The sequence below is a fragment of the Spinacia oleracea genome, chromosome 3, assembly GCF_020520425.1.
Source record: "Spinacia oleracea cultivar Varoflay chromosome 3, BTI_SOV_V1, whole genome shotgun sequence".
NCBI classification, from domain to species: domain Eukaryota; kingdom Viridiplantae; phylum Streptophyta; class Magnoliopsida; order Caryophyllales; family Amaranthaceae; genus Spinacia; species Spinacia oleracea.
In genome coordinates this window covers 56683885-56711150 of record NC_079489.1, presented here as the reverse complement: position 1 = coordinate 56711150, position 27266 = coordinate 56683885, and the positions used below count along the sequence as shown (strand labels likewise).

The 27266-nt window shown below is 38.8% G+C and overlaps 1 protein-coding gene across 1 annotated transcript; it reads left to right on the top strand.

The window, feature by feature from the left end:
• The first annotated feature begins 1561 nt into the window (after positions 1-1561).
• On the top strand, positions 1562-26227 carry LOC110783848 (ubiquitin-like domain-containing CTD phosphatase). The gene is made up of 6 exons (XM_021988237.2): positions 1562-1912; positions 3857-4001; positions 13004-13118; positions 13189-13252; positions 25312-25477; positions 25816-26227. Exons 1-6 carry the CDS (start codon positions 1632-1634, stop codon positions 26059-26061), a joined length of 1017 nt encoding a protein of 338 aa, XP_021843929.2. The 5' UTR covers positions 1562-1631; the 3' UTR covers positions 26062-26227.
• Positions 26228-27266: the final 1039 nt, after the last annotated feature.

Here is a 27266-nt window from a genome sequence, read left to right as displayed (position 1 = left end):
AGATATTTCAGAATACAATTTTATTTTATTTTGTAAACGAGTTTCGAAGTTTTTTTTCTTTTTTTTAAAAAATAAAATAACCGTCACTTGAATGGGTTACGGTGGTTCCGGAACGCAGCTGCCTGTTAGTGGGCCGCCAGAATAATTTATTATTATAATAATAAATATTTTAAAATACCGTTATTTTTCCGCCGGAAGAAAAACGGAACAAGGTTAGGCGGTTATTTGGTAAGAAATGGGGAGAAGTGGCCAAAATTTAATCGAAATGGAAAAATTATGCGCTGGAAAATTCCAGCGCGTGAAACTGAGCGCTGAAATTTTTCAGCGCTTGATTTTGAGCGCAGGAAAATTCCAGCGCACATCTTTAAATGCGAACAGCGCAGTGGCAGTTCGCCATTTCTGCTGCTGCTTGTTCGATTTTTTCGTACTCTCTCTCAACCGCTCTTCATCAATTCAGCTCGGTTGTGCACGCTTTCTTCACCAAAATTGTTCCCAAGTCAATCTAGATCACGTATATGTAAGTAATTTCGAGTTTAGCTTGAGTTTTGGCTTAATTTTGAGTAGAAATTCGTATGACATTTCAAGCCCAAACTGAATTGGGGGTTTTGATTCTTGCCCCAATTTCTTGCAATTGTTTGCTTGTATTTGATGTTTGTAACATGTATGAGTGCCTAGGCATTTTAATTTCTGCAAGTATGTTGATCTTGGACAATTAGCCCCCAAGTGTGCCTACAAATTGATATTGGGGATACAATGTAGGTGTTTTTGGTGAATTGCTTACTGTTTACATAGTCTATGGATGATAGAAAATGCATGATTTTGATGTTCGGAGTAGTTTGTGGTCGATTTCGTATGTATGAACCTTATCACTAATTGTGAACTTAGCAACATGCTCATACTAAGGGAACGAAATTGTTTGATGCCACTAGGTTGTTGTGTTTGGAATTTCAGAATGTAATTGCTTGCATTACTGGGCTCAAGGTGTGATTCCTTATGCTTTTTCGTACTTTTGCGAAATGTAGTATGTCAGGTGGCAATTCACCCTCCACTGAGGGGGAGGCTTTGGATTATGTTATGTAGCCACGGGTGATCCCTTCTCTTTGGTAATTAAAATATATTTTAATCTTAGTTTCCTAAAAAAACGTAATGTAATTTATTTATTTTAAAGTAAACAATAAAAATATTTTGGCGGGAAAAAATCGCACCAGGAAATGACACGTGTCATTCCTGGTGTCTCTTTTAGTATATAGTACGAACTAATAGATAGATAATAGATAAATAGACAGGAATACGATTTAGCCTGTTCGAACTCGATTTTTTTTAATCTAGACCATACAGCCAAATATTCGGCTCTGGCTCTTGGTCGTTGACATCCCTACGTATGGGTAATTTCAAATTCCGATCAAACCCGCAATTTGGATTATACACCCGGGTGAACAATGCTCATTGTGCACCCTTTTGAACATTTATTGAAAATCTAATGAACATTGTGAATGATTTCAATGTACATGTACTAGTGAAATATTTAACTATATGTTTTATGAATTTGAACTATATGTTCACCCGGTGCATAAACCATATTTTGGATCAAACCAAAAGAAAAAACTCAAAAAACTCAAGTTGGAGAGAGAATGGGTGAAGAAAGAGCATCGTCATTGTCATCAATGGCGGCCATGGCCATGGAAGAGGAGATCACTCTGACAGTGAAATGGAGTGGGAAGGAGTACACTGTTCGAGTGTGCGGCGACGACACTGTCGGCGAGCTCAAGCGTCGCATTTGCCAAGCTACCGAAGTCCTTCCAAAGCGTCAGAAGCTTCTCTATCCCAAAATTGTTGGTCCGAAGCTCTCCGATGATTCCACTCTTCTCTCTCTCCTCCCTCTCAAATCATCCGTCAAGATGACCATGATCGGGTAATTGAATTACCCTTTCAATTGTAAATTCTTCATTTATTTGTTATTGTTTTTGTTTTTCCTCCAACTTTTTGTGAATTTTTATTTGGGGAAATTATGAAAGTAATGAACTTGTATTAAGCTTGGATAAACTAAGCAATTTAATTAAAAATCTAGCTTTATCTTGCATTTTACCTAGAGATAAACTTTTCTCCCCAAGCTTTAATAACTTGAATCTCCTTTAAGGTTATTACTTGATTGTTGGGATATGAAACTATGAGTTGATTATCTCATGTACGTAATTAGTACTGCCTCCGTCCTGTTTTGTTCCTTGAACAATTCATCCTTGCTAATTCTATTTTCTACAAACTTGTTTTAAATATCCCAGACCCTAGTTTGATTTTCACATTGTGAGGGTAATTGTACTACATCATCCTATACATCGAGTGAATAGTGCTGGGCTAATTTAAAGCTTAAGGCTGTCAATATAATGGCGGCGACTATGCGGAGTGCTTTTATGCGAAAGTACGCTCTATTCAAATGGAATAATATGATTAATTTCTGTAACAACCAACTTATAGGGCTGCTTGCTTGACATTTGAGATGAACAATTTGCACGTTTTTTCTGATACGGGCTGCTGAGGAAGACTAAATATACTTTAGAACTCCTAGATAGAGGGTATACCCGTGACAGTTGCTTTGGGGATGATGACGGCTCAATCCTGAAGTCCAAGAGGAAAGTTAATGAAGTGAGGGGAAAAAACACTTTAGGAAATGAAGGTGAAGAGTTAGATAGTTTAACATGGTAATCAGTGTTGATGTGAATATGTGAGGCGGAGAAAGAATATTTTAGATTTACAGGACTTGTGACTATCATGGCGGAGAAAGTTTTTTGGCAAAGGCAAGAGAACTTGGTCTAACGATCCTGAAAAAGGATCTTTAGATGAAATCGGCTCATGCATGAGACACTGATTGGTTTTGCTGTTCTTTTGTTTGTTTTGTTTTGATTCTTTTAACATCATGAGCTAAGTAGAAATCAATAGTGTTATATCTTTTATATTCATGTAGATTTATAGTACCTAACTGATTCTTTCCTCCAATCTCTACTTCTTTTGGTCCCCTTTCCAGTCGGCATAATTTTATGCAGTTGGGACAAATATGTTACTAATAAACTAGCATTGCCTCTGCATTCAGGAGATTATGGTGAGCGCTGAACTAAAGGACGTTGAGGGTTTCTCAAGATATGAGCGAATATGTTCTTTCCTATAAAAAATATTATCACAACTCTGGCAAGTAGATAACTGTGTGAATGTGATATCCGTTTCTAATCCACATAATGAGCTGTTACAGTATTGTATTGATTTTGCAATTTGTCACTAAAGCAGTTAGTCAGGCAGTTACACCTATGAAGATGATTACACTCCACAATTAGGAAGATACTCGACTCCTCTTTATTCTTTAGGTGTTTACCAAATTTTACAATATCTTCATTAAACAAGGTAAGTAAGAAAATTTATGTTTCAAGTGCAACTTAGATGGCTGACATTGGAGTTGAAAATTACATATTGGTTAGTTCTTGCTACGAGGGATTGTTTCAGAACTCCTGAAAGATGGCAGTTCCTGAAATCTACAATCCTTCCTCACTAGCAATCTTGACTATAGTTTATATTTTGGTTAGATGGGGAGGATCAAATGTGCGTCATTTCTGCCAATGATTGCCGAACCCTGTCTTTTGAAATCCAGCTATATTTAGTTTTTCTCCCCCCCCCCCCTTTTGTGCTGTTTATGAAGAGAAAAGGCATACATGATTCTGCGTCAATTTTTGCACATGCTGCCATTTTTTAATTTGACAAATAATGTTATCCTCATCCCTGACTGATAAGTAATGGTAGTTTATAGTATTTGATAGCAATCACCATTATGACTGCGTTGATTTAAGGTCATGTTAAATTGTTAATTATGCAGGACTGTTGAAGATGATATTATTATTGATCCTGTTGATTCTCCGGAAATTGTTGATGATTTTGAACTTGGACAAGATGAAGCTATCGACATAAAGGATAAAGAGGTTAACAAGCAGAAGTTAAGGAGACGCATTGACCAATACAAGGTTGGTGATTCTTCCTGCAATACGAAATGCTTAAACCCTTTTTCTCTTTATCTCATTGGGTATCGTTAGGCCTTTGATGGAACTTTCTGAAAAAAATAATTCTTGGAAGATTATGTTGGTGTTGAATTGTTGATACTAGGATAATAACAACAAAGAGATATGGAGTTTAGTTAACTCGATAAGATTATAAATTAAATAATGCCCGGAGCTCAAAATTCAATTACTAAGTTATGCAAATCCAGCCTAATGATTCACTAAGACATATTGAGTGGTTCGACAAAGTCACTAAGTTCAACGAAGAACAAACTTTTGGCTTCACAAAGAGAATCGGAATTTGTCACAAAGACCGTAAGTATTCTAGTCACCCATCTCCATCAAATGTTTATGCAAGGGATCTTTATATAGGAATAGGACCTGTGACTAGCATGACTCCGGGTCAAATTAAGTTCTCAAACTAAATAAACTACTAAACCTATAAACTTACAAAGCAACTAATCCTAATCCTAATGGACACATTCATGCTGAAATCTGCCAGTTGTGAAACGGTAAACAAAGTGAAATACAAAGCATAAAAGAGCTGAAATCTTATTCATTTATACGCTAATCTGGACAAAATAAAGCTTAAGACTGTAATGAACTCAATCACACAAACTCACAGTTTAGGGAAACATTATAATTTGTATTGATAAAAGCCCATGGCTTGCAAAACAAAGTACTGCTTCAGAACTTTTGAGAGGTTCTCTTCTCTCCCGGTTACACCCAATATATATTCAAGATGCCCTCCATTCTCATTCCCCCCCCCCCCTCCTTTAATTGCGAATTGCTAGCATAGGACAAACAACATAAAGGAAAGCAGAAAAAAGACAAGCTTTGTCTCCTTATTGACTTCTCAGTTCTCACGCCTTTGTTTGGTTAGTTCCCTACTTGCCAAGGTGGCTGCCGCTCCTAAAAGGCCCACCGCCATGCAAGGAACCAACTAGTTCTCCACAGATCACTGCCACAACAATATTAAGAGAAGGTTGTTTGTTGTATTGCAATAAAGAAGGTTGTAAGCTTGAAGCTTTTACAAATCAAAATAGCCAAGAAACTTTCGAGAGGTCTCTACTCTCCCACATAACCCAAAACTCTCCAGATGCTTCTTTCTGCTTCTCCCCTTCCCTTTTATTTACAAACTCCGAATAAGACAAAAGTAATTAAGAACATAAAGCACAAACAAGTGCAGCTAGAATAAGACAAGAGTCTTCATGAATTACAAGCACTGCTTCCACTAAGGGGTGTGGTGCCTTGCCACTGCCATGTTGTCTGCTGCTACTGTTGCTGCTGCCACAGTGGGTTCCTTTGCTCTCTTGGTGCCTTGTTGCTTGCGTGGTCTCCTTGTGTATGTACGGAAGATCCTGGGCCTTGGTGGTTGCATTGCAATACTCCTCCGCCCTCCTTCTTAATCGTCCGTATCATGGCCTTCAGCGAGATTCTAGTTCTGGCCAAGGACGGATCCCCCTGTAGTGTAGTGTTATTGCCCGTCCGTCCAACTGAAAACGCATAGTTTGAGTCTTCCAATTGCTGCTTATCGTGCCCAACTTCTCAAGCCACTCAATTCCCAATATTAAATCAGAGTTTCCCAGATTAAGGGTAAGGAGATTTTCCTTAATTACCAACTCCTCGTTAAGAGCCAGTACCACCCGTTCGCATACTCCGGTGCCTCTTACCGATTCTCCATTCCCTAATGAAACCCCAAAATTGCCCGATTCCCTCACTGGAATGTTGAGTTCCTCAATTGTTTTGATGGAGATGAAGTTGTGTGTGGCTCCCGGATCTATCATCACTACTACTTCCTTACCCTCAATCACCCCTAGTAATTTCATCGTTTTCGGATTGGACAACCCCACAACTGAATTTAAGGTTACCTCGGCGGCGACTTCACCCAAATCAGGGAACTGCTCCTCCTCTTCTTCGCCTCCACCAGCTTTATCTTCGTCAATAAAATCACGCTCAACTCCCTTCGCCGCTAGCTGTGGCGGATCTCCCATTTTCCGTCACATTTAAAGCAAAGACCCTTAGCTTTTTTCTCCTGTAATTCTCTCTCTGTGAGGCATCGGAACCCGCCGGTAGGTCGTGTGTGGGTGCTTGCCGGTTTGTTATAGTTAACTGAGATTTGGTATCCCACTGATGATGGGGCTGGATTGATTTTGTTTTGGGTTTGGTGGTGGTTAATAGGCTGACTAGACGGTCCAGAATAAGAAGAGCCTCCTCCATAAGGCATGGTTTCATTTCCAGACCCGACAGTAAAAGATCCACCCATGGTGGTCCCTCGCCCGACATTTGAGTATGAACCGGGTCGAGTCTGGTTGTTGGGTGGGTTGCTGGTTCTCTTGAGCCCATGAATCCGATTTCGCTCCTCGACCCGCGCCGCTGCATCCATGGTCTCTTCTAGGGTAAACGGATTTAGCACTCTCACCTCCGCCTTAATCTCATCTTTCAACCCATTAATAAACTGACCCATCAGCAGGCTATCAGGTACATCTTTCAATGGCGCCGACATTTCTATGAAGCTTTTTCTATTCTCCAGCACTGTGGTGGTTTGAACGGTGGCCAACCACTGCTCGTGTAGCGACCCAAGATTCATCGGCCTGAATTGTTGGAGTATTCTAGCTGTCAAATCGTCCCACGTGATCGCCGGTGTGCGGCCACTCACCCATTGAAACCATCTCAGGGCGTCACCACCCTCCATTGCCACAATCGCCGCGTCCACCTTCTCCTCCTCTGTGAGGCGGCAAACCTTGAAGTATTTCTCGCTCCTTAAAATCCATCCATCCGGGTCTCTCCTTCGAACAGGGGCATTTCTATCTTCCTGTACCTCCGGTTTCCTCCTCCTTTTCCCTTCTCAAAATTTCGCCATGGTCCCTCCTCATTCTCCTGGTACTGGTTCTCGCCTTCACCATTCTTCTTTGACGAGGTGTCTCCTTCTTCCTCAATGTGCACGTTCTCTGTATTTTTCTTCTTGCTACCAGTTATGAGTTCCCTCATTTCTTTTTGGAATTTCTCTTGGTCTGCTCTCATCGCTGCAAGTTGTGCGGTTTGGTCATGCCTGAAACGATCTAGCCTCCCTTCTAGTCGGGTGGTTGTAGTCTCCACCGTGGCTTGGTTCTTTTCGGCCTCCTTATCGCTCTGGGCTTGGAACTTCTCAGCCAGGCTGTTAGAAAGTCGTTAACCTCTCCATCACCATTTGTTGAATGGTGTTTTCCATGCCTCCCAGCCTTGCCTCTATGCCCGTCACCTTCTGTCCCACACTTCTGCCAGGGAGCCTTCCATCATATCCATCCTTTGTGAGTTTGAGGTCAGCATGATTGTCTCTGTTGTCTTACTGGGAACGAAACTGCTGTGATACCTCTTGCAAGGAACCAACTAGTTCTCTACAGATCACTGCCACAATAATATTAAGAGAAGGTTGTTTGTTATATTGCAATAAAGAAGGTTGTAAGCTTGAAGCTTTTACAAATCAAAATTGCCATGAGACTTTCGAGAGGTCTCTACTCTCCCACTTAACCCAAAACTCTCTAGATGCTTCTCTCTGCTTCTCCCCTTCCCTTTTATTTACAAACTCCGAATAAGACAAAAGTAATTAAGAACATAAAGCACAAAAAGGTGTAGCTAGAATAAGACAAGAGTCTTAATGAATTACAAGCATCCCTTCCACTAAGGGGTGTGGTGCCTTGCCACTGCCATGTTGTCTGTGGCTACTGTTCCACAGTGGGTTCCGTTGCTCTCTTGGTGCCTTGTTGCTTGCGTGGTCTCCTTATGTATGTACGGAAGATCCTAGGCCTTGGTGGGTGCATTGCACGCCATCTGCTTGCTTCCCCTGATTTGCTTATTTCCTCCTCGCATGTGTGTTTAGGATTGGCTGCCTTGATGGATTAGGTGAGTGTATTGCAAAGAATTGACATCACATGCCATATAAATAAGTTTCGCAATATATTAAGGCACTATTTGGCCAAACAGCTGGAAAACAAATTATGTTTCTTAAAATTAATTTTATAGAAACAGTTTTGAGAAACAAAAGTGTTCCATGAAAGTTAAAACGTACCTTTTAGAAAAAAGTAGTTTTACAATTGTGTTCAATTTGAAATTTAGATAAGTAAAAGGGAAACTAAAAACCACCACCAAACTGTTAATTCATCTAGCAGATGAGACTAGCTACACCCGACGAAACTGGAGACACCACTACTTGTCCAGTTCACCTTCCCTTTTTTTTTTTTTACCTTAACAGGCTTTAACCAATTGATTCATCTAATACGTACACTACCTCCTTTTCCGGGTTCCAATTCACTAAAGACACCATCACCATGTAATGGACCAACACAATCGTGACACACGCCTACAGCAGGGCAGGCACCACAACAACACCACCAACACATCAGAGGAAGTGGAAACACTAGCAAGGGCTGTTGGAGCTAACTGACAAAAGGAGGATGACAAAAGGAGGATAGCAGAGCATCAAATGTGTAGTAATCTGGTTAGTAGGTGTAAGAACATGGACAAATCTAGGGTTGGGGTGGAACTTCCTCTTGTAGTGGGGCTGGTGACCTGGATGAGGAAGGATTCGCGAAAGGGGGATCAGCAGTAAGTGGATCTAGTGGCGGCCCAGGTACCTCCGCAGACAATAAACTTGGTGGAGAAAAATACTTGTCGCCTCATAAAGCTCTAGAGACGGTGGAGTATGGCAGAAGCTCCATTGAAAATTTTCATGCAAAAGTTCCATTGAAAATTTTGTTGCCTTGGAGAAGAAGCCTATTCCAGAGGAAGGCATTTCGAAATTGCCATAAAAGATGAGACACAAGTAAGGCATGTTCCTTCTTGCTTTAATCAACCCAATAGTGGCTCATTAAAGGAGAGCAATCCCTTTCCTGGGCTTACTAAAATAAGGCCCACTTCATATTCCCATGTTTTAATACCCAACATTTTTTCCCCACTATCCACTTTACAACCCAATACCTCTCTAGATAACCCAAACCCACCTTTGAAACACACCCTTTATTTTTACTCCAACCATCCATTCATGACCCAACCCAACTCACCCAACTTCAATCCTGCCAGTTTTTAGGCCCGAATTCTCCACCTCACAACTCAACCATCCACATAGCCTAATTCTTAACAAAACCACCCATCATTTTATTTTTAAACCAAACATCTTTTCTAATTTCCCCAACCCAAAACCTGTCAATCACATATTAGAACCATCTCACCACTTGACCACTCTCACCTTAGTTTCCCACACGACCATCTTCTACTCTTCCATAAAAGCTTGATCAATGTGTCTACAACATCCAACAAAGAGGAGCTGGTACATACAGGCTGTTTTGAAGATAACATTGACCTGAGTTGCCGAGGTTGAGAATCCATTGGCGACTACTATCCACCTTGAGGAGAAGGTGGAAGTTTAGGGGGCTGGTGTTGTAATGGGCCAACACAATCTTGAAACACCCCTACAGCAGGGAGCTAACTGACAAAAGGAGGACAAAAGGAGGACAACAGAGCATTGAATGTGTAGTAATCTGGTAGTATAAATAAAGAAGAGAGGAAAGAGAAAGGGGTTAGGAATAGAGATTTGTAGCCTAAAGCCACTGACTTGGAGATTTGTAGCTTCAAGCTACTACTTTTATAACCCTAAACTCCGTTCTGTGTTCTTCCCTTAATCAAAGCAAGCAACTTTTCTTCCTGAGTTTATTTGTATCGGTTAGCAAGCAGGTGTTGAGTTCATCTCACACCACTGCTTTCACTAACCAAGATAGTGACATCTCCGCCACGCCTCTTCGGTCACCACCACCAAAATCCACCCTCATACGCAACTGAAATAGACCATACCACCAACCACCAAATCCCCATAGCATAGCATGCCAAGTATGCATACAACTATCATCATTAAAATCCAGCAGCTCATGGACACGCCATTGTATAAAAAGGCGCTCCTAGGCTCTAAGGCGCTAGGCGTTTGGAGCCATCGCCTTTTATTGTATGAGCGAGGCGATTTTGATGAGGCGCACCTTGAGGCGCAGTAGGCACACACCATTTTTTCACATTTTTTTAACTTTTTATTGGGGCGCCTCACTTCAATGAGGCGCACCGAGGCGCGCCTAAGCGCTGGGAACTCCAAATCGCCTTGGTGCGCCTTTGAGCCTTTTAATACTTTGGGACACGCACACAAAAACAGCCACCAAAAACACTAATTGACAGGAAAAGAGAGAAAAATGTGAGATGAGGAGAGAGAGAATATGGTGAAGATCATACTGGGTGAGTAAGTTAGGGCTAGACTAGGGTAGGATGTGGTGGTGGTGGTGGTCATAGCTCATGGTGGGATGTCGTGATGGCTTGAAGGTCAATTTTCGTAGGCCTAGAAAGTGGTGAAGTGAAGGTGGGCGTTAGGCAACATTCTTGTCCAATGGTTCTCCATTTGTTTTCTTTACTGATACGAGTCTGATGAGAGATGCTACAAACTGATACATGGGGCAGTGGCGTTCAGGAAATACCTTTATATGTCAGTATGGGTATCTTGGGGAATAAGTTAGGGGAGAAGTACTATGTACTCCCTCTGTCCCAATTTAAGTCGCAATAGATATGCACTAAGTTATTGTAAGCTTATCTATTATAGTTTAATAGAAAGTATGTATGATGAGAGATAGTGGAAGAATTTTTTAATTGAATGGGAGAGGATGTGAGGTCATAACTTTTGGTAGTGGGAAGAGAGAGGTAATAAAATATTAGTGGGTCCATGTCATAAAAGGAAGTATGACAATTAAATGGGGACGGGCATAAAAGGAAATTGCAACGATTAAATCGGGACATAGGGAGTATATAGAGTTTATTTAGGAGGGAAAGTTATTTTGAATATTATGGAAAAGTTGTTTGTTAGTTTTATTGGGAGAGTGCCATTCCTCTCTCGAGAGTGGCTAGGTTGGAATCGGTGATTTAATCATCAATTCAATCATATCATCAGTTCATCACTTTTTCTTCCCTAATCATCTTTCTCACTCCATTTATCTGTCTTTTCTGCCGTTAATCTACTGTTTTTGGTCTGTTATCTTTGCTAATTCATAGCAGAGAAGGGGTATAGTAAATAATGTTTTGGATGGGATATGAGGGAAATTGTTATTCACATTAGGGTCTTTAGGGGCATCGACGTCCATTAAATGTTCGTTAACGAGGAGGAAAAAGCACCCCAGAGAAACATATTTTAGAAGCTGCATTTTGTAGCTTCTGTGTCAATGACCTCCTAGAAGCTCTTTTGGGCTTCTTGAGAATATGAAGTCACTTTCATAGTTTTATCCAATCCTCTTTTCGCCTACTTATTGTTTCTCAAAATCATGAACACTTTTAGAAGCTTGACTAAACAACATCTAAAGCTCGCATTGGTAGGGTTAGAGTTGCTTGCTTCATCAACACGAGCTCCCATGCATTAGCCTCAAACCATAACATCATCTTCATCATACTCTATATGATCATGTAAATAATGCCAAGATAATCATTTTTTGCTCACTGTATTATAGTATTTACAGCCACATATTATCATCAAATATATCCAAGTCTATGACACGTTAGGGCTCAAAAGACGCTGTCCTAAGATTGGACATGTGTTCGTGGACACGAGTCACATGACATTCATATTCCTCATTCTGAGAGACTTTATAGCATGTGCTTTTCGATATTCATGTTACTAATGCACATGTAGACATTTCAGGTTGAGTTGTTTGCTAGTTGTTGGTTACATTCTAATCTAAAACTGATCAATGAAAAATAATGCATAGTTTTCTCTTTTATTACCCCCAGTCTATGCTTTTTCTTAACAAATGCGTGGTTTAAAATAAATTAAGTGTTGGAGGAGGAATCCATACCCTTCTTAGATTATCTGAATGTCTTACATGGGTATGTAATGTAAGAGAAAATGAAGAGCTGAAGTAATAAAGTTTATGAGAAAGATATGCTTATTATTAAAGTATAAGTACTATAAATCTTGCTATTGGGACATGACCATTAGAATATGAATTCAGTAACATTGTGTCCTTTATTATACCTTGGTAGTTATCTTCCATGTATCCTACTCTTGTATCTGGTTGTCACATGAATTCCCTAGAAGACCCTTTATAATAGTTGCGCTATTTCCCTACTCTCCCATCACTCAACTTAAGTATAGAGATACTGTGAAGTCCAATTATAAGCTACTACTTTCTCGGAATGGTGGACGATTTCCAAACAGTCCAAAATAGTTTAAAGCTTCTTTAAAGAAAAATTGAGGAAGTAGAAAAATTCTGGACATTGGCTATGTGTTTATTTACACATCAAAAGAAAATTAGAAACCAGACTTTAAAAGAAGTTGCGCTTTTAGGACAAATTAACAAGAATATCCCAACTTTCACTGCCCATCTATTTTTCATTATCTTAGAATAATCGCATGTTGGTGGTTTGCCTTCTCAAATTAGTCTCTACTCTCAAAGTGACCAGTAACTTGATTTGAGGTAAAAAAAAGAGTAACCCTTGATGGTGGCTTCTCGGCTGGGTTGGGAGTTAATATGGGTTGTGGAGAGGGGAGGGAGATGGGTTTTTTTCCTTTTTTCAGCGTGAAGAAACTAGTTACTGGTTACTTGAGAGTAATTTGAGAAGGTAAACCACTAATCTGGGATTATACTAGTCAATCAACCATTGAAATTATTTTCAAAAGACCATTTAAAGTTAGGATTTATTCTTTTTAATTTTCTTATCCGAATCTGCTTTTTTGCTTAGGTGATTAACCTTACATTGTGAGCCCTGCATTGTCACATTTAAACTAATAAATAAAACCTTTGTTATGATCTATTAATCAATGTCTACAGGTTGCATTCATATGTTCCTCGCATGGGTCATTAAATATAGAAATTTATATTCCTTAATCCTGAATATATGCTTTTGGTTGCTTGTATACCAAAATGCTTGTCTTATTCTGATATTCTCTCTTTGAACGTTTGGGTTCATTGCAGATTGAAGTACTGAATCCCTGCCGAAAAGGAAAGAAACTACTTGTTCTTGATATTGACTATACTCTTTTTGACCACCGTTCACCAGCAGAAAACCCTCTGCAACTCATGCGACCGTGTAAGTGGCTGTTTTTGGGTGATTGGTTGATTATCCGAACCATGTAAGTAACATGAAATGTATTCTGCAGATCTCCATGAATTCCTCTCTGCCGCTTATGCTGAGTATGATATAATGATATGGTCTGCAACCAGGCAAGCTTTTCTTTCGCCTATAGAACTAAACCTCCATTAAGAAAAACATTATATAGTTTTCGAAAATACATTGGATCATGTTCAGTTGGCTAAAACTTTGCATTGTGTACATACCTCATGGTTACTTGCCTACCATATGGATGTTGTATCGTCATCTATACCTAGGAAGATTTAGAGCAATGAGCCCAACTATTGATGGTCTTTTTAGAATTGTCACCACTATGCTACTGAGTATTAATAAATAATTAACTTGCAACCCTTTTTCCACCCCTTCTGGTTCAGTGGGTTGTGGCAGGTGGGAGAGGATTAAATGAGACTCAGATAGGAGTAAAAGAAGGGTGCTTAGGAAAGAGGTGGTGCTTGGGCAAGAGATGGTGCTCGGTGCTTGTGATTGGGTATGGGAGGCAGGGATGATTGAGAGGGATATGTGGGTAGTTTTAGTGGCTAATTAGGCACTGAAGGGTTGGGAGGTAGGCTGAGGACGGGGGACGGGGGGGGGGGGGGAAGGCGGTTTTCAGGGGTAGAGTTAAAATAATAAAGAACTCATAGGTCACATCGCATCAATTTGGGTAGACAATTCCCGTAGTTTGCATTAATATTAGAAAGATGATTTTTTCTAATAACCAACCTTTCGACTATTTTCCATTAATAATCCAACCTTTGCACCCAACCGGTCACGTACCTGATACAACAAGTAACCTATACATGTGTCATGCAACTATTTGTTTTATATTCTTTTTCAAAAAGACAATATATTTTTTTACTTTCTTTTCCTTCCTTCTTCCTTTTTTTCTCCTCCCTCTTTGTTTCCTTCCTCCTTCCCCCTTCCTCTACCGCTAACAAATACGGGTTCAATCCAATTCTGCGGTGTTAATAAAATAAAAATAAAAAACATTGATGGCTTCTTCCTCCTCTGCTATGGCGCACGATTAGTGTGCTGCCATTGATGTCTAAGAAGAAGAAACCAATAACTTAAAACACATAGCAAGTGTAGTAATCCCTCCCGAGACTTCAAAAACCCATGATTTAGGCAATGATGTGGTTTGCGCTGGGGTTCCGACAATACCCATTTCTTAATATTCTCCAATGACCCAATAACTCCAAATCCGATCACCGTTGGTCAATTCGAGTGTCGGTTCGAATCCGGTGGAGCTTCATGTAAACATATTGGCGTTGAATCGAACAATTGGGATTCAGGTCCGAATTTGAGTGGTGCCACCGATGGAACAATAATTATGCAATCAAATTTGAGGGAAAATGGTAGAAACTTGCAATTGAGCAATTCTGGAGCTCAGAGGTAAGAGGTTGAATGATGAGAATATTAGTGCTAAAATGGCTGATCTAGTTGCTAGTATTGTTTAGGCTTTGTGTATGAGGGACCCACCATTCCCGTAAACTGCTGGTGTTGGTCATAATGAAACCATTACTGCTCAGAGAAGATTGGATGCCTATTTCATTACCTGAAAACCCCTGGTCAGGTCTTTCAAATTCTTCTCTAACACATAAAGGTGCAACCCTTCAGTTTCTTGCTCCTTCGGTTAAGGAAGGGGAAAAAGAAGCCCAGCTACAAAGTCGATGCAATGACTGAGAAACGGATTTCTTACAATCGCTTTGATTAAAAGGTACATTGCTGCTAATTGGAGTCATGTTAGTATGCTTACTGTGTTCCTACATGACGATGGTTATATTTTGGTTCATTTCAATTCCATTAGCGATAGAGATGACATGCTATCTGGAGGTCCTTGCACGTTCTTTAGCAGACCGGACATAATTAAACCATGGTCTTCTGACTTCAATTTTTATGAAGAGGTGTTGAAGGTTATCCCATTGTGGATTAAGTTGCCAAATTTGCCTTCAAATTGCTGGAGTAGTGACTTATTAAGCAGGATTGCTAGCTTATTAGGAGTTCCCTTGTTTGCCGATGATTGTACAACTAAGCAATTAAGAATTTCCTTCGCAAGAATACTGGGCGAGATGGATATTATTACTGAACCTATACCACGTTAGGATAGTGACAGGCTTAAGTCGTATCACCTTATCAAAGATAAACCTAAAATCACTAGCTAGGTAGCAAGGGAAGTCAGGATCGAATCCACAGGGAAACAACGTTCTTTCTATTACTAAGAATAAAATCTAGACTATTGGGAAACAAGAATTTTGTTGATTTGTGTACTAAGACTACGACAATAATTAAACAAATAAGAATCCAGATATTAAAAGATCTAGGGCATAGGTTCACCAACGAATAACAATCCAGGATGATAAACAATCGACAATAATCAATAAAGCAATTAATTAGACTAGCATGCTCTCTCGAATCGATACTAATCATAGACTTAGAATTAACGGGCTCTTGCTACGTATTAATCCCAATTCTACCTATTGACACGAGCCTAAACATCAAATTGCATCTCTCAAATCTTAACTTGATATTGCTTGACTAATAAAATTAAACCTGAGCAAGTCTAATTACATAGTAAATGAAACCAATCAATAGGAATTAATCACAATACCAACAATCAACAACATTCAATCATCCCTTCATATTAATTCATGGATCCCCAAACCCTAGAAAATAGACTACTCACACATATTATCAATGAACAAAACAATTAATACTATTGAAATCATGATTAAATCAAAATAATAAATCAAAGTAAGAAGCAATACCTAAATGAAGAACAATGAATAATGAAAGCTTGAATTTTTGATTGAAAATAAAAACTAAGTCTTGGAACAAATTTAGAGAGAATAACTAAGCTAAGGAAAATAAACTAAGTGTTTTTGAAACTAAGGAATAAGATGTCACTAAAAATAAAAGGGGCTAGTATTTATAGTTTGCCTAAAATATAGCCCAAAACCGGAAATAAAAACTCGCGAAAAAGTAGCATGGGTTGGCGTCGCCCGATCGGGCATTCTGCTCGACAAGCGGCCCGGTCGGGCGAAATTCCTCCCAATCGGGCGGTTGCGAAATGCCCAGAACATCGCCCAGAATGACCGCCTGATCCGGATCGGGCGAAGCGCGCCCGATCGGGCGCGTGTTGAAATTGCACGATCCTCTATCTTCAAAACGCCATATCTCCTTCATTATTCGTCGGAATTAGGCGAGTGACCACTTGTTGGAAAGATATTGAAGTCTAGAATCCAACCCAGTGGAATTACTTCATTTGGAGTTGTAGAACTTGAGTTATGATTAAAATAGTGGACTATAGTCATTTTTCTACTTCATTCGTTATTCGCTTTGCTTCAAAACTCTTCCAACTTAATGTTTGTGCTCTCAAAAGTACATAATCTCTTGTATTGATTCAAATGAGTAGGAAATGCACAAAAATATGCTAATTCCTACAATGATGAACCTGAAACTACACACACACTACAAGGAGCACATTAGTAATAAAAATCGCTCCGAAGAGCTCATTTGAGATAAAAAAGTACTAAGGGACGGGGGTAAAAACACTATAAAATATGAACATATCAAACTCCCCCAAGCTAGATCTTTGCTTGTCCCTAAGCAAAGAAATTATCGATGAATACATAAATCAACTTCACCCCAAACACATCTCAAAACAATGGATACGATTCAAGGTAAAATTCAACAAGCATGCATCAATGCTAACCAATCAAATACATTCGACCACAAATCCTCCCTAACAATCGTCACGCAGAGCGAACCACAAGTGCACAATGGAATTCAAGACTAGTGCTCACAAACTCTTCACTCATTTATGTGGCCGGTAAGAGATGTACCCGTTCGCTCTCCTCCTAATATATTTGTGAACAATTCCCTCCCAAACTCACAACACTCTTGTGTTTAAAAGAACATGCACTCAACCTAGTAGTCGACTCGAAATATGTCATGTCATAACTTGCATTGATAAAAAACTACTTTCAAATTAATATGGCTCTATGCACAAAGGTCGGAAGGTCTTCAAAGCTTGTAATGTTAGGCTTAGGTAAGGATGTGGTAAATTTGGGTAAAATGTGAGCTTAAAGTCTTGGCTTTGGGGAGCATAAATCCTAGCAAAACCCATGATCGATCACAAGTGATGATCACAACTCTCCCACTCAACACATGATGAACAACAAATGAACTACACCATACTTTCTTGCCCTTTTCATCTATAAAACCAATCCCTCATAATAATAAGGAATTGCAATACTTGAATGACACAATGCTTTGAATTTTTCTGAAACTAATGAATTTCTCTTTTTTGCTCAATTTCGATTTTTTTTCTTTTTCTTTTGGAAACCTTCACATTTTCTACTCTTCTCATCTCTTTCACTCTTCATTATTTTTTTCTCCTTTTTCAAACAACAAACAGGATAAGAAGAACTCCCTTATTTCCCTTTCAACACTCACTTTATGCTGAAAATGTAGCACACTACAACTCCCTCACCTCACTTACTATTAGCTCCCCCAAGCTAGGCTTGGGACTAGTAATCAATGGGGATTTCATGGGCTTGTAATATGGCTAGTCACCGAATAAAGGGGCACAAGCAACAACATGGGCAGAAAAGAGGGAACAAATGTGTCTAATTTCATCTGAAGGCTACCTAAATAGAAAACGCATTCGTCCTCCTCAATGTGCATGTATACGAGTCATAAAACATTACTAACAGTTGCAAATCAATACTCAAAATCAATGACACCAGGAAGCTATCACACATTCCTAACCAAATCAACTAGCCAAGCACCAAGTTCACAAATAGTTGGTCAAAATTGACTCATGCAAAGGCACCAAAATAGTCGAATATTAAATCATGGCCAACATATCAACAGTGCTCGTCATCAAAAACCAAGAATCAAAACATTTCATTCAAGGGGCACAGGGAAGCATGATTTTGTATTCATCGGAACGTTTAATTTTTTTTCTTTTTCAAAAGCGATAAACTACTCTAGAAAGCAATAACACATACCTCCCCCAAGCCAAGCTCAGCAATGTCCTCAATGCTTGAAGGAGTGGAGATCGAGGGTCTCAATCTTCATTTAACCCCTCCGGCTCCAACTCTTATGTGCCTCTCGCAAAGCGATTGGTTAGTAAATAACCAACCAACGAGCGTAGAAGCTTGTCATGCGCACTCGCACATCTTTCGTGCAACAAGACATGCACGATAATCAACAACAACATTTGCATAAAGTCCGAATGAGCTCTATGCCAGTAAGGAGTAGGATGCCTAAAGGAAGAAGAACAAAAAGAAAAAACAATAATAAAAGAAGAATAAGAAAAGGAAGGAAAAGAGAAAGTAGGCATACTCTCCTTATGGAAGTTGTTTTTGCGGACTATTGATTCTTCAACCTCAATGATCAATAAAATAACTCTCTCTGTGTTTTGGGATTCATGGTGGATAGGCTCTTCACCATATAGAGCTCTCTGCAAAGCATCCACCTCTTCTTTGTAAGTACTGTAAGTACCTGCAAAAGATTCACAACGAGGAACATACTCTATTGGGTCATTGGGCTTTTGATTTTCGTGGGGAGGAGGAAGATACTCAAGCAAAGGTTTTATGGGGAAAGAGAAGGGGAGTGAGACGGTGTAAATGGGGTTAAGAATAACCCTTCTTGGACTTGGAATATGAGGGGTAGAGGTTGATACAACAACAAGGGTTTTATCAACTTCAACTTCCTCATGGACTTGCTCTATAACATATGGCTTTTCAGTTTCAACAAATCCTTCATCCATAGATCCAACAGTCACATCATCATCATCCAACTCATCCTCAACCTCTGTTATAAGTTCCTCCCACTCTTGGTTGCCTATGGGTTCACTCAGTTGACCCCCATCCCCAACACAACTCGAATAATTATTTTCAATAATTTCTTGAACTTTTCTAAATCTCTCAAGAGTAGCCTTAGTACCTTTAATAATTTCATTAGTAGCTTCTTGAGATCTAGTACACTGAATCGCAATCTCAGAGTTTAATCTTCTTAATTCCTCTAAGAAGCTATCTCTGCTTTCTGATTCGGGTTGAACAGGATTGGGCAAGGGTTCACAATAATACACGGGAGAAGCAACAGAGGAATCATGATGCAAAATATTGATATCCATGCAAGGGTTAGACAAGTCATTAGAATAGACGTGATTATCATAAACATTAGAATGTACCTCATTATAACAAGCATTCAAGGGAGAGGGGGTAGAAACATGTAGATTATGCTCATAATTTGGATTAGCACATGTAACATGAATGGTCATTTCACGCTCATACAAATCCCTTGCAAACCACATATAGTAATCCCACATATCATCCAAAGACAAGGCTCGAAAATCACCATTAAATCTACTTTCTATCACATTCCTTGTATACTCATTTAAACCACCATAAGCAAAACCACAAGAATCCCAAAGATTAATATTGTGGTAACCAATAAAATCATTTAGCCTATCGAAATACACCCAAAAGGGCTCATTTACGAATTGAAGGAAAGAATAATAATCCATTTTTTCAGAGGAAAAAAAATAAAAAAAAAAATAAAAATAAAAAATAAAAAAAATAAGCTAAAGAAAATAAAATATATATATATATGGTCTCAAAGAACTGGAAGTTCTATGAGACTCAAGAAAATAATCTAGATCATAAAATTAATAGCAGAAAATTAAACCGTTTCCCCGGCAACGGCGTCAAAATTTGACAGGCTTAAGTCGTATCACCTTATCAAAGATAAACCTAAAATCACTAGCTAGGTAGCAAGGGAAGTCAGGATCGAATCCACAGGGAAACAACGTTCTTTCTATTACTAAGAATAAAATCTAGACTATTGGGAAACAAGAATTTTGTTGATTTGTGTACTAAGACTACGACAATAATTAAACAAATAAGAATCCAGATATTAAAAGATCTAGGGCATAGGTTCACCAACGAATAACAATCCAGGATGATAAACAATCGACAATAATCAATAAAGCAATTAATTAGACTAGCATGCTCTCTCGAATCGATACTAATCATAGACTTAGAATTAACGGGCTCTTGCTACGTATTAATCCCAATTCTACCTATTGACACGAGCCTAAACATCAAATTGCATCTCTCAAATCTTAACTTGATATTGCTTGACTAATAAAATTAAACCTGAGCAAGTCTAATTACATAGTAAATGAAACCAATCAATAGGAATTAATCACAATACCAACAATCAACAACATTCAATCATCCCTTCATATTAATTCATGGATCCCCAAACCCTAGAAAATAGACTACTCACACATATTATCAATGAACAAAACAATTAATACTATTGAAATCATGATTAAATCAAAATAATAAATCAAAGTAAGAAGCAATACCTAAATGAAGAACAATGAATAATGAAAGCTTGAATTTTTGATTGAAAATAAAAACTAAGTCTTGGAACAAATTTAGAGAGAATAACTAAGCTAAGGAAAATAAACTAAGTGTTTTTGAAACTAAGGAATAAGATGTCACTAAAAATAAAAGGGGCTAGTATTTATAGTTTGCCCAAAATATAGCCCAAAACCGGAAATAAAAACTCGCGAAAAAGTAGCAGGGGTTGGCGTCGCCCGATCGGGCAGACGGCCGCCCGATCGGGCATTCTGCTCGACAAGCGGCCCGATCGGGCGAAATTCCTCCCAATCGTGCGGTTGCGAAATGCCCAGAACATCGCCCAGAATGACCGCCTGATCCGGATCGGGCGAAGCGCGCCCGATCGGGCGCGTGTTGAAATTGCACGATCCTCTATCTTCAAAACGCCATATCTCCTTCATTATTCGTCGGAATTAGGCGAGTGACCACTTGTTGGAAAGATATTGAAGTCTAGAATCCAACCCAGTGGAATTACTTCATTTGGAGTTGTAGAACTTGAGTTATGATTAAAATAGTGGACTATAGTCATTTTTCTACTTCATTCGTTATTCGCTTTGCTTCAAAACTCTTCCAACTTAATGTTTGTGCTCTCAAAAGTACATAATCTCTTGTATTAATTCAAATGAGTAGGAAATGCACAAAAATATGCTAATTCCTACAATGATGAACCTGAAACTACACACACACTACAAGGAGCACATTAGTAATAAAAATCGCTCCGAAGAGCTCATTTGAGATCAAAAAGTACTAAGGGACGGGGGTAAAAACACTATAAAGTATGAACATATCAGATAGAGGATACTGAAGGAAAATAATTCAAGCAAAAAGTTGGGTATGATTAGAAACCAACGTACTGTAAGAAGTGTATGATGCCAGGACATGACTGTGATGCTCCCGTGTCTGGTGTAAGAGTCTCATCAGTTCAGAAGAAGCAACCCTTCCCTGCAATAGAGAATATTTGGGTTCTTAAAAGCAGCAACAACTCGTCCCAGTGGTAGTAACTCCTGCAGTTACTCCCATAAATCAAGCCATGCTAGGAACTCGGTCAGGTGCTGATGAAGGATGGAGATTGGATACAAAGAAGGCTAGGAGTAAGGGTGTTCCTGTAACTACAAGTAATCACTTTTATGCCCTAAATGAAGAGGAGGCAGGTGATGCATAATGGGAGGCTGATGAGTTATTGAACGAAGATGATCCTGTGCAGGAAGGATCTCGACCACCACCAGATATCTGATGTTAAGCCTTTGTACATGGAACATTAGACGGCTAAATGATCCCTCTAAGATTAGGCATTAAAATCATTGCTATTTTAGAAACTAGAGTGAGCCCATAAATATCAAGTAATGACTAGAAAAAGTGGTGCTCATTGGTGTTGGGAGAACATTTTTTTTTTCCTTTTTGCAATAGAGGTAGAATCTGGTTAGGGTGGCAACCCAGTTTCGTTGATCTGAAATTGCAACTTATGCATTGTGAAATTATTGATAAGCAAGGACAACAGTGCTTCTTGTTCTCTGCCGTTATGGTTTACAGTTTACACACCATAGAGGATAGGAAAAGTTTGTTGACTTGTGGTGTGGCTTAGGTGATATAAGTAGAAGGATGGGGAATGAACCATGTTTGATATCAGGGGATTTCAATGCGATTATAGATGTAAATGACAGGGTTAATGGTGCAACTGTTACCTTAACAAAAATTAAGGACTTCATAGAGTTCACTGAGAAGTATACCCTGTTTGAGCTTAAAAGCATAGGCCAATATTCTTTTGGCATAAAGGTGGAAATACAAATACAGCTGCTAGCAGAATCGATAGATGTTTTGGTAATGGTACTTGGATGCAGTTAAGGGTGATGTCACAGCTGAGTAGTTGAATACCTCCATTTCAGAATTCAGATAATAGTCCTTTCCTTGTTAATTGTATCCCTGCAGCAGCTGGTGGCGAAGGCTTTTTAGATTTTTTTACTTCCTAGCAGACCATGATGATTTCGAGCATATTTTGGCAGATTGTTGGAAGTATGAATACAGGGGCACTAATATGTTTAACAGTTTGGACAAAACTGAAAAGAATCAAGTGTAAACTGAAAGATATGCATCAGAAAGACTTCAAAGGCATAAATGATAGAATTGATTCAGCAAAACAGTTGGATCTTGTTCAAACTCAACTTCAGACTCACAACACTGACACTTCTCTTTTACATCAAGAACACCTTTGTTTTGCTAATCTGAGGAAATGGCTTAAGGCGGACGAGATAGCAATGATACAGAAATCAAGGCTTCAGTGGCTGACAAATGGTGATTCAAATCACAAGTTTTTCTATTCTGCTGTTAAGGAAAGGAATAGAATTAACAGAATTTCCTTGCTTTATAATGATAATAATGATAAACTGGTGAAACCTTTAGTCTGAACTTCTCAAGTTCTATATTGGTCTTTTGGGCTCTCGTGGTAGTCAACTTCCCATGATTGATATTCCCACTACGAGGGCAGGGGCTACCTCATTCCTCTGCAGTCTAGTTACAGAGGCGGATATTGATTTGGCCTTAATGCGTATTAATGACTGTAAGGCTCTTCATATTGATGGATCGAACTCAGTTTTCTTTCTTCAAGAAAAGTGGGTCTCCACCTAAATTAATTACAGCCTACTTAGAAAAGATAACTGATTTACCTTCACCTAATCCTTTTTTTTGCCATTAAAATTACTTGATTACCAAAGGGAGGGAACCAGTTAAAAACAAAAAGCCTACCACCAAGCCTCAAAAAGGCCAAGCTCAACTTGAGCAGCCCACACCAAGACCAAAAAACCTAACTAAATCTCTGCTAAAGAGCTGCTCTACAAAAAAAGAAAAAATAGACCATTGACAAAGCATGATCCGACTCTCTACACCTAATAGCAACTCTGGAAATGATATCTTTGAAAACTTGATCACCAAAAACCTTAGCATATCGTTGCAACCAAATTCCATAAACAGCTTTAGTCATAGCCATAAGCTTGCCAACAACACCTCTTTTCTTATCTATTCTGATTGCTCTGATTATTTCCTGACCACAAGAAGTAGGGCACACTATTACACTGCAGCACCCTCAGAACCTTGTGCCATACCTCAGAAACAGGCAAAAAACAAATGTGGAATATTCTCAGGTTCCACTTCATAGAGGGGACATTGAGGCTCACATTGAACTCCCCATGTTCCAATTCTATCTCTACTAGGTAGCCTATTTAGTAAAGCCATGGACAAGCTTTGTTGTTTAGCCTAAACCAACTGACTTTTTCATAAGAGCCATGAATGGCTTTGTACATCTTCCTGATGCTGAAAACTTTCTGATTAACAGCGTGACTCCAGGCACCGATATAAAGAAATTAACTCCCTGCAAACCCAATTTTTCTCAAGTGACCAAGAAGCATAAGGACAAATATCCATACTCATGACATCTCTTCCTTTTACGAGTAGATATGCACCCATTTCACCAATAATTCATCCTTTTTATGAGCTAAGGACCATAATAACTTGGACAGAGCAGCTTTATTCCAAGTTTGAAAATTCGTGAGGTTCCATCCCCCTGCCACTTTAGGCTTGCACATTGACTCTCAGGCCATTGCAGCCTTTCTAGAACAAACAGAAAATTAAGTTAGCTGAATGACAATTCTTTGGGAAATTCGAAACCAAGAAAAAGCCCCAATGTATTAACAAATCCATAGATTTAAAATTATACACCCTAGCTACCAGATAATGAATTATAATCTCAATTAACCAAAAAATCCCACACCAGAATTCCAAAACTGGGGTTAATCCAATTCTGCAGTGCGATTGCTAACCCAGACTTCGGAATGAAAAATTGGTAATCATTCTCCTTGATTGACGAAATATGCCAATCAAGTGGCATTGTCGTAGATATAAGGAAATAATATACAATTGGAAAATTACATATACAGTCTAATTGAATTATTTTTAAAAGAAAGTAATTTATATCATAAAAGAGACTGTATTATATTTTGTCGATGATTTAGAAAAATGATCCTTGATATAGTTTGCTCAATCTGCGAGATTAACTGGGCGGAGCTCTCTGGGAATCTTTAGTTGAAGAAGTTTGATAAATAAGCAAAGAATTCTTCTTGATTGTGGTTTAATCGCATTATTTGATTGTGATTTTTGATCTTTGGTTTAGGAATTATACGATTAATAAGTTGGCAAATAGTTGAAATTCAGAGCAGATGGGTAAGGGAGGCAGTTGGGAATTGGGCAGAGGTCTTTGGCATTGCTGGGCGGAGGAGAGGTGAGGTAGAGATGGTGGTTGGGTTGATATGGTCATGGAGGTTTTGATGTGTGGTTGATTGCGGAGAGGTGTTGCAGGAGTGTTAAGGAGGGTGTGGCTTGGTGTTGGTTGTTGTGGATGGTGTGGTTGTTGGAGCTGGAGTTTGGTGAGGTGGAGGATTATGCGGTGTTGGAGGAAGGAACAAGGAGGGAAGACGCGGGTTAGGGAAGACTGTATAGAATAATAATAAAAGAAAATAAATATATGAGTTGACATTCATACCCAGTTGCTAGTCAAATGGGTGCAAAAAAAAATTAAAAATGGGGTGCAAAGGTTGGATTACTAGATAATCCAAAAGTTTGATTATTAAATGGAAATCGTCGAAATGTTGGATTAGTAGAAACAAAATTTCCTCTTAGAACATGCGTAGTGGTAATTGAGATTTTTCATGCTAATGTTCCTTGTGCTTACTGTTTGGGATATTTTGCAGTATGAAGTGGGTTGAATTAAAGATGGGGCAGCTTGGAGTACTCAACAATCCCAACTACAAAATCACTGCTCTGTTGGACCATTTAGCTATGATCACGGTTCAGTCAGAATCACGTGGTGTGTTTGACTGCAAGCCTCTGGGTTTAATTTGGGCAAAATTTTCCGAGGTTCGAAATAGTTCTCTTTCTTCCTAGTCTCATTCTTTTATCTATATTCTTTATTCTTCAGTGTATCTTAGTTTGTAAAACTGCTGTATGATTTACTTAGAAGCACAAAAGCTGCATGATTTTTGAGCGAGCATGTCTGTCTGCTTGATAAATTTCTCAGATGGAGGCCGTAGGGACGTATACCAATAAATGTTTTTTTATTTTTTTGGTCTGATCAGCAAGAATATGGATTCATCCAAGGGATTTAATTAGTTGTGTTTTGGACAGATTTCAGTCCTATGTTACTTGGTGAGATACTTGTTTTATGTTAAATGCCTAATGTTCATTTCATTTGACAGTATTATGATTCAACAAACACCATAATGTTCGACGATTTGAGAAGAAATTTCGTGATGAACCCGCAGAATGGATTGATAATAAGGCCTTTCAGGAAAGCTCATGCTAACCGAGATAGTGATACGGAACTAGTAAATCTCACACAGTATTTGCTTTCTGTGGCAGAACTTGATGACCTCAGTGCCCTTGATCACCGTAGATGGGAATCGTATATTGAGGATAATTCCAAGAGGCGTCGTCGTGTATGATGTACCTTGTAATATCATAGTGTAACATTGAAGTTTAACTTTGCTTTCTGGTTAATATTTTTGTTTAATTATGATATAGTTCCCGGAGATTCATGGATTTACCTGTCAAATTTCATTAAGGCATTATTAAGTTTTGATATCCTAAATATATGGATTTGATAATTAACCCCGTTGAATGCAGAACAAAGCCCCTGAAATCAATGTATTTAGGTCAAATGAGCCGGAGTAGAATTCAAGAGGCGAGACTCTACTTGATCCAATTGAAATTAATGTATTTCCCATAACAACATTATAAAGTCGTTTTAAGAGATCATAACATGCAATACATAGGAATCTATTAAAAAGGTGGATTTAGGTACACTTATTAAAATAAACACATAATTGGTTGATTTAAACTAGTTACTGGGAATCTATATCCAATTGTTCAAAATTGTCTTCTTAATTTTAGGTCTGGAATTAGCGATCAATAGAAAAATAGAAGTGGTATTACTCTAAGAACAACAAATGCAAGTAATGTGAAACGAGTAGAACAGAGGCCAAATCGACAAATAATTAATAACAATAAGGATTTTTGGTATTTATTATCTTAAAAATATACCACTTTTGCATTGGCTAACTTCTGGAAATTTTATTGTTATTTACTACTTTAAGGTCTGTTTTAATTTTCGAATACTATCCCACTTGCATGGACCAGGTCCACGCTATTATTAGTGTGGACCAGAGTATTTTAGGTATTTGCAGCATTTAAAGATGTTATGAACCAGCAATGTTCACGTGAGTCAAAAAACACATGACCCTTATAGTAACTATTACGTTGATAGAGTTGTACTTATATGTAATATAGTTACTCTATTAGTCATACTAGTAGACACTTAATTCATGTCTCCCCTAATGAGATGATGACGAAACTATTATCCTTGCTAGGTGGTTGGTGCAATTCCGTGCGAAAGTCCCAATTGCTAAGACATATTCCAAATTCCAATATCCAAAGTCTAACTTCCGAGCCCGTTCCCATTTCGGAACTCGATACAAAATTCAATTTCCAAAATTCAAGTTCAAAATCCAAACACAATCTCACCAATGGACCTCTCCATTGGTTTTACAAGGCCATTTCCAATCAAAATGCCAATAAGCAATCCAAAAACGAGCGCCGATCCACAAATCCGAGCATGCCGGTCCCCGTCCCGTAAACCCGAGTCCAAATT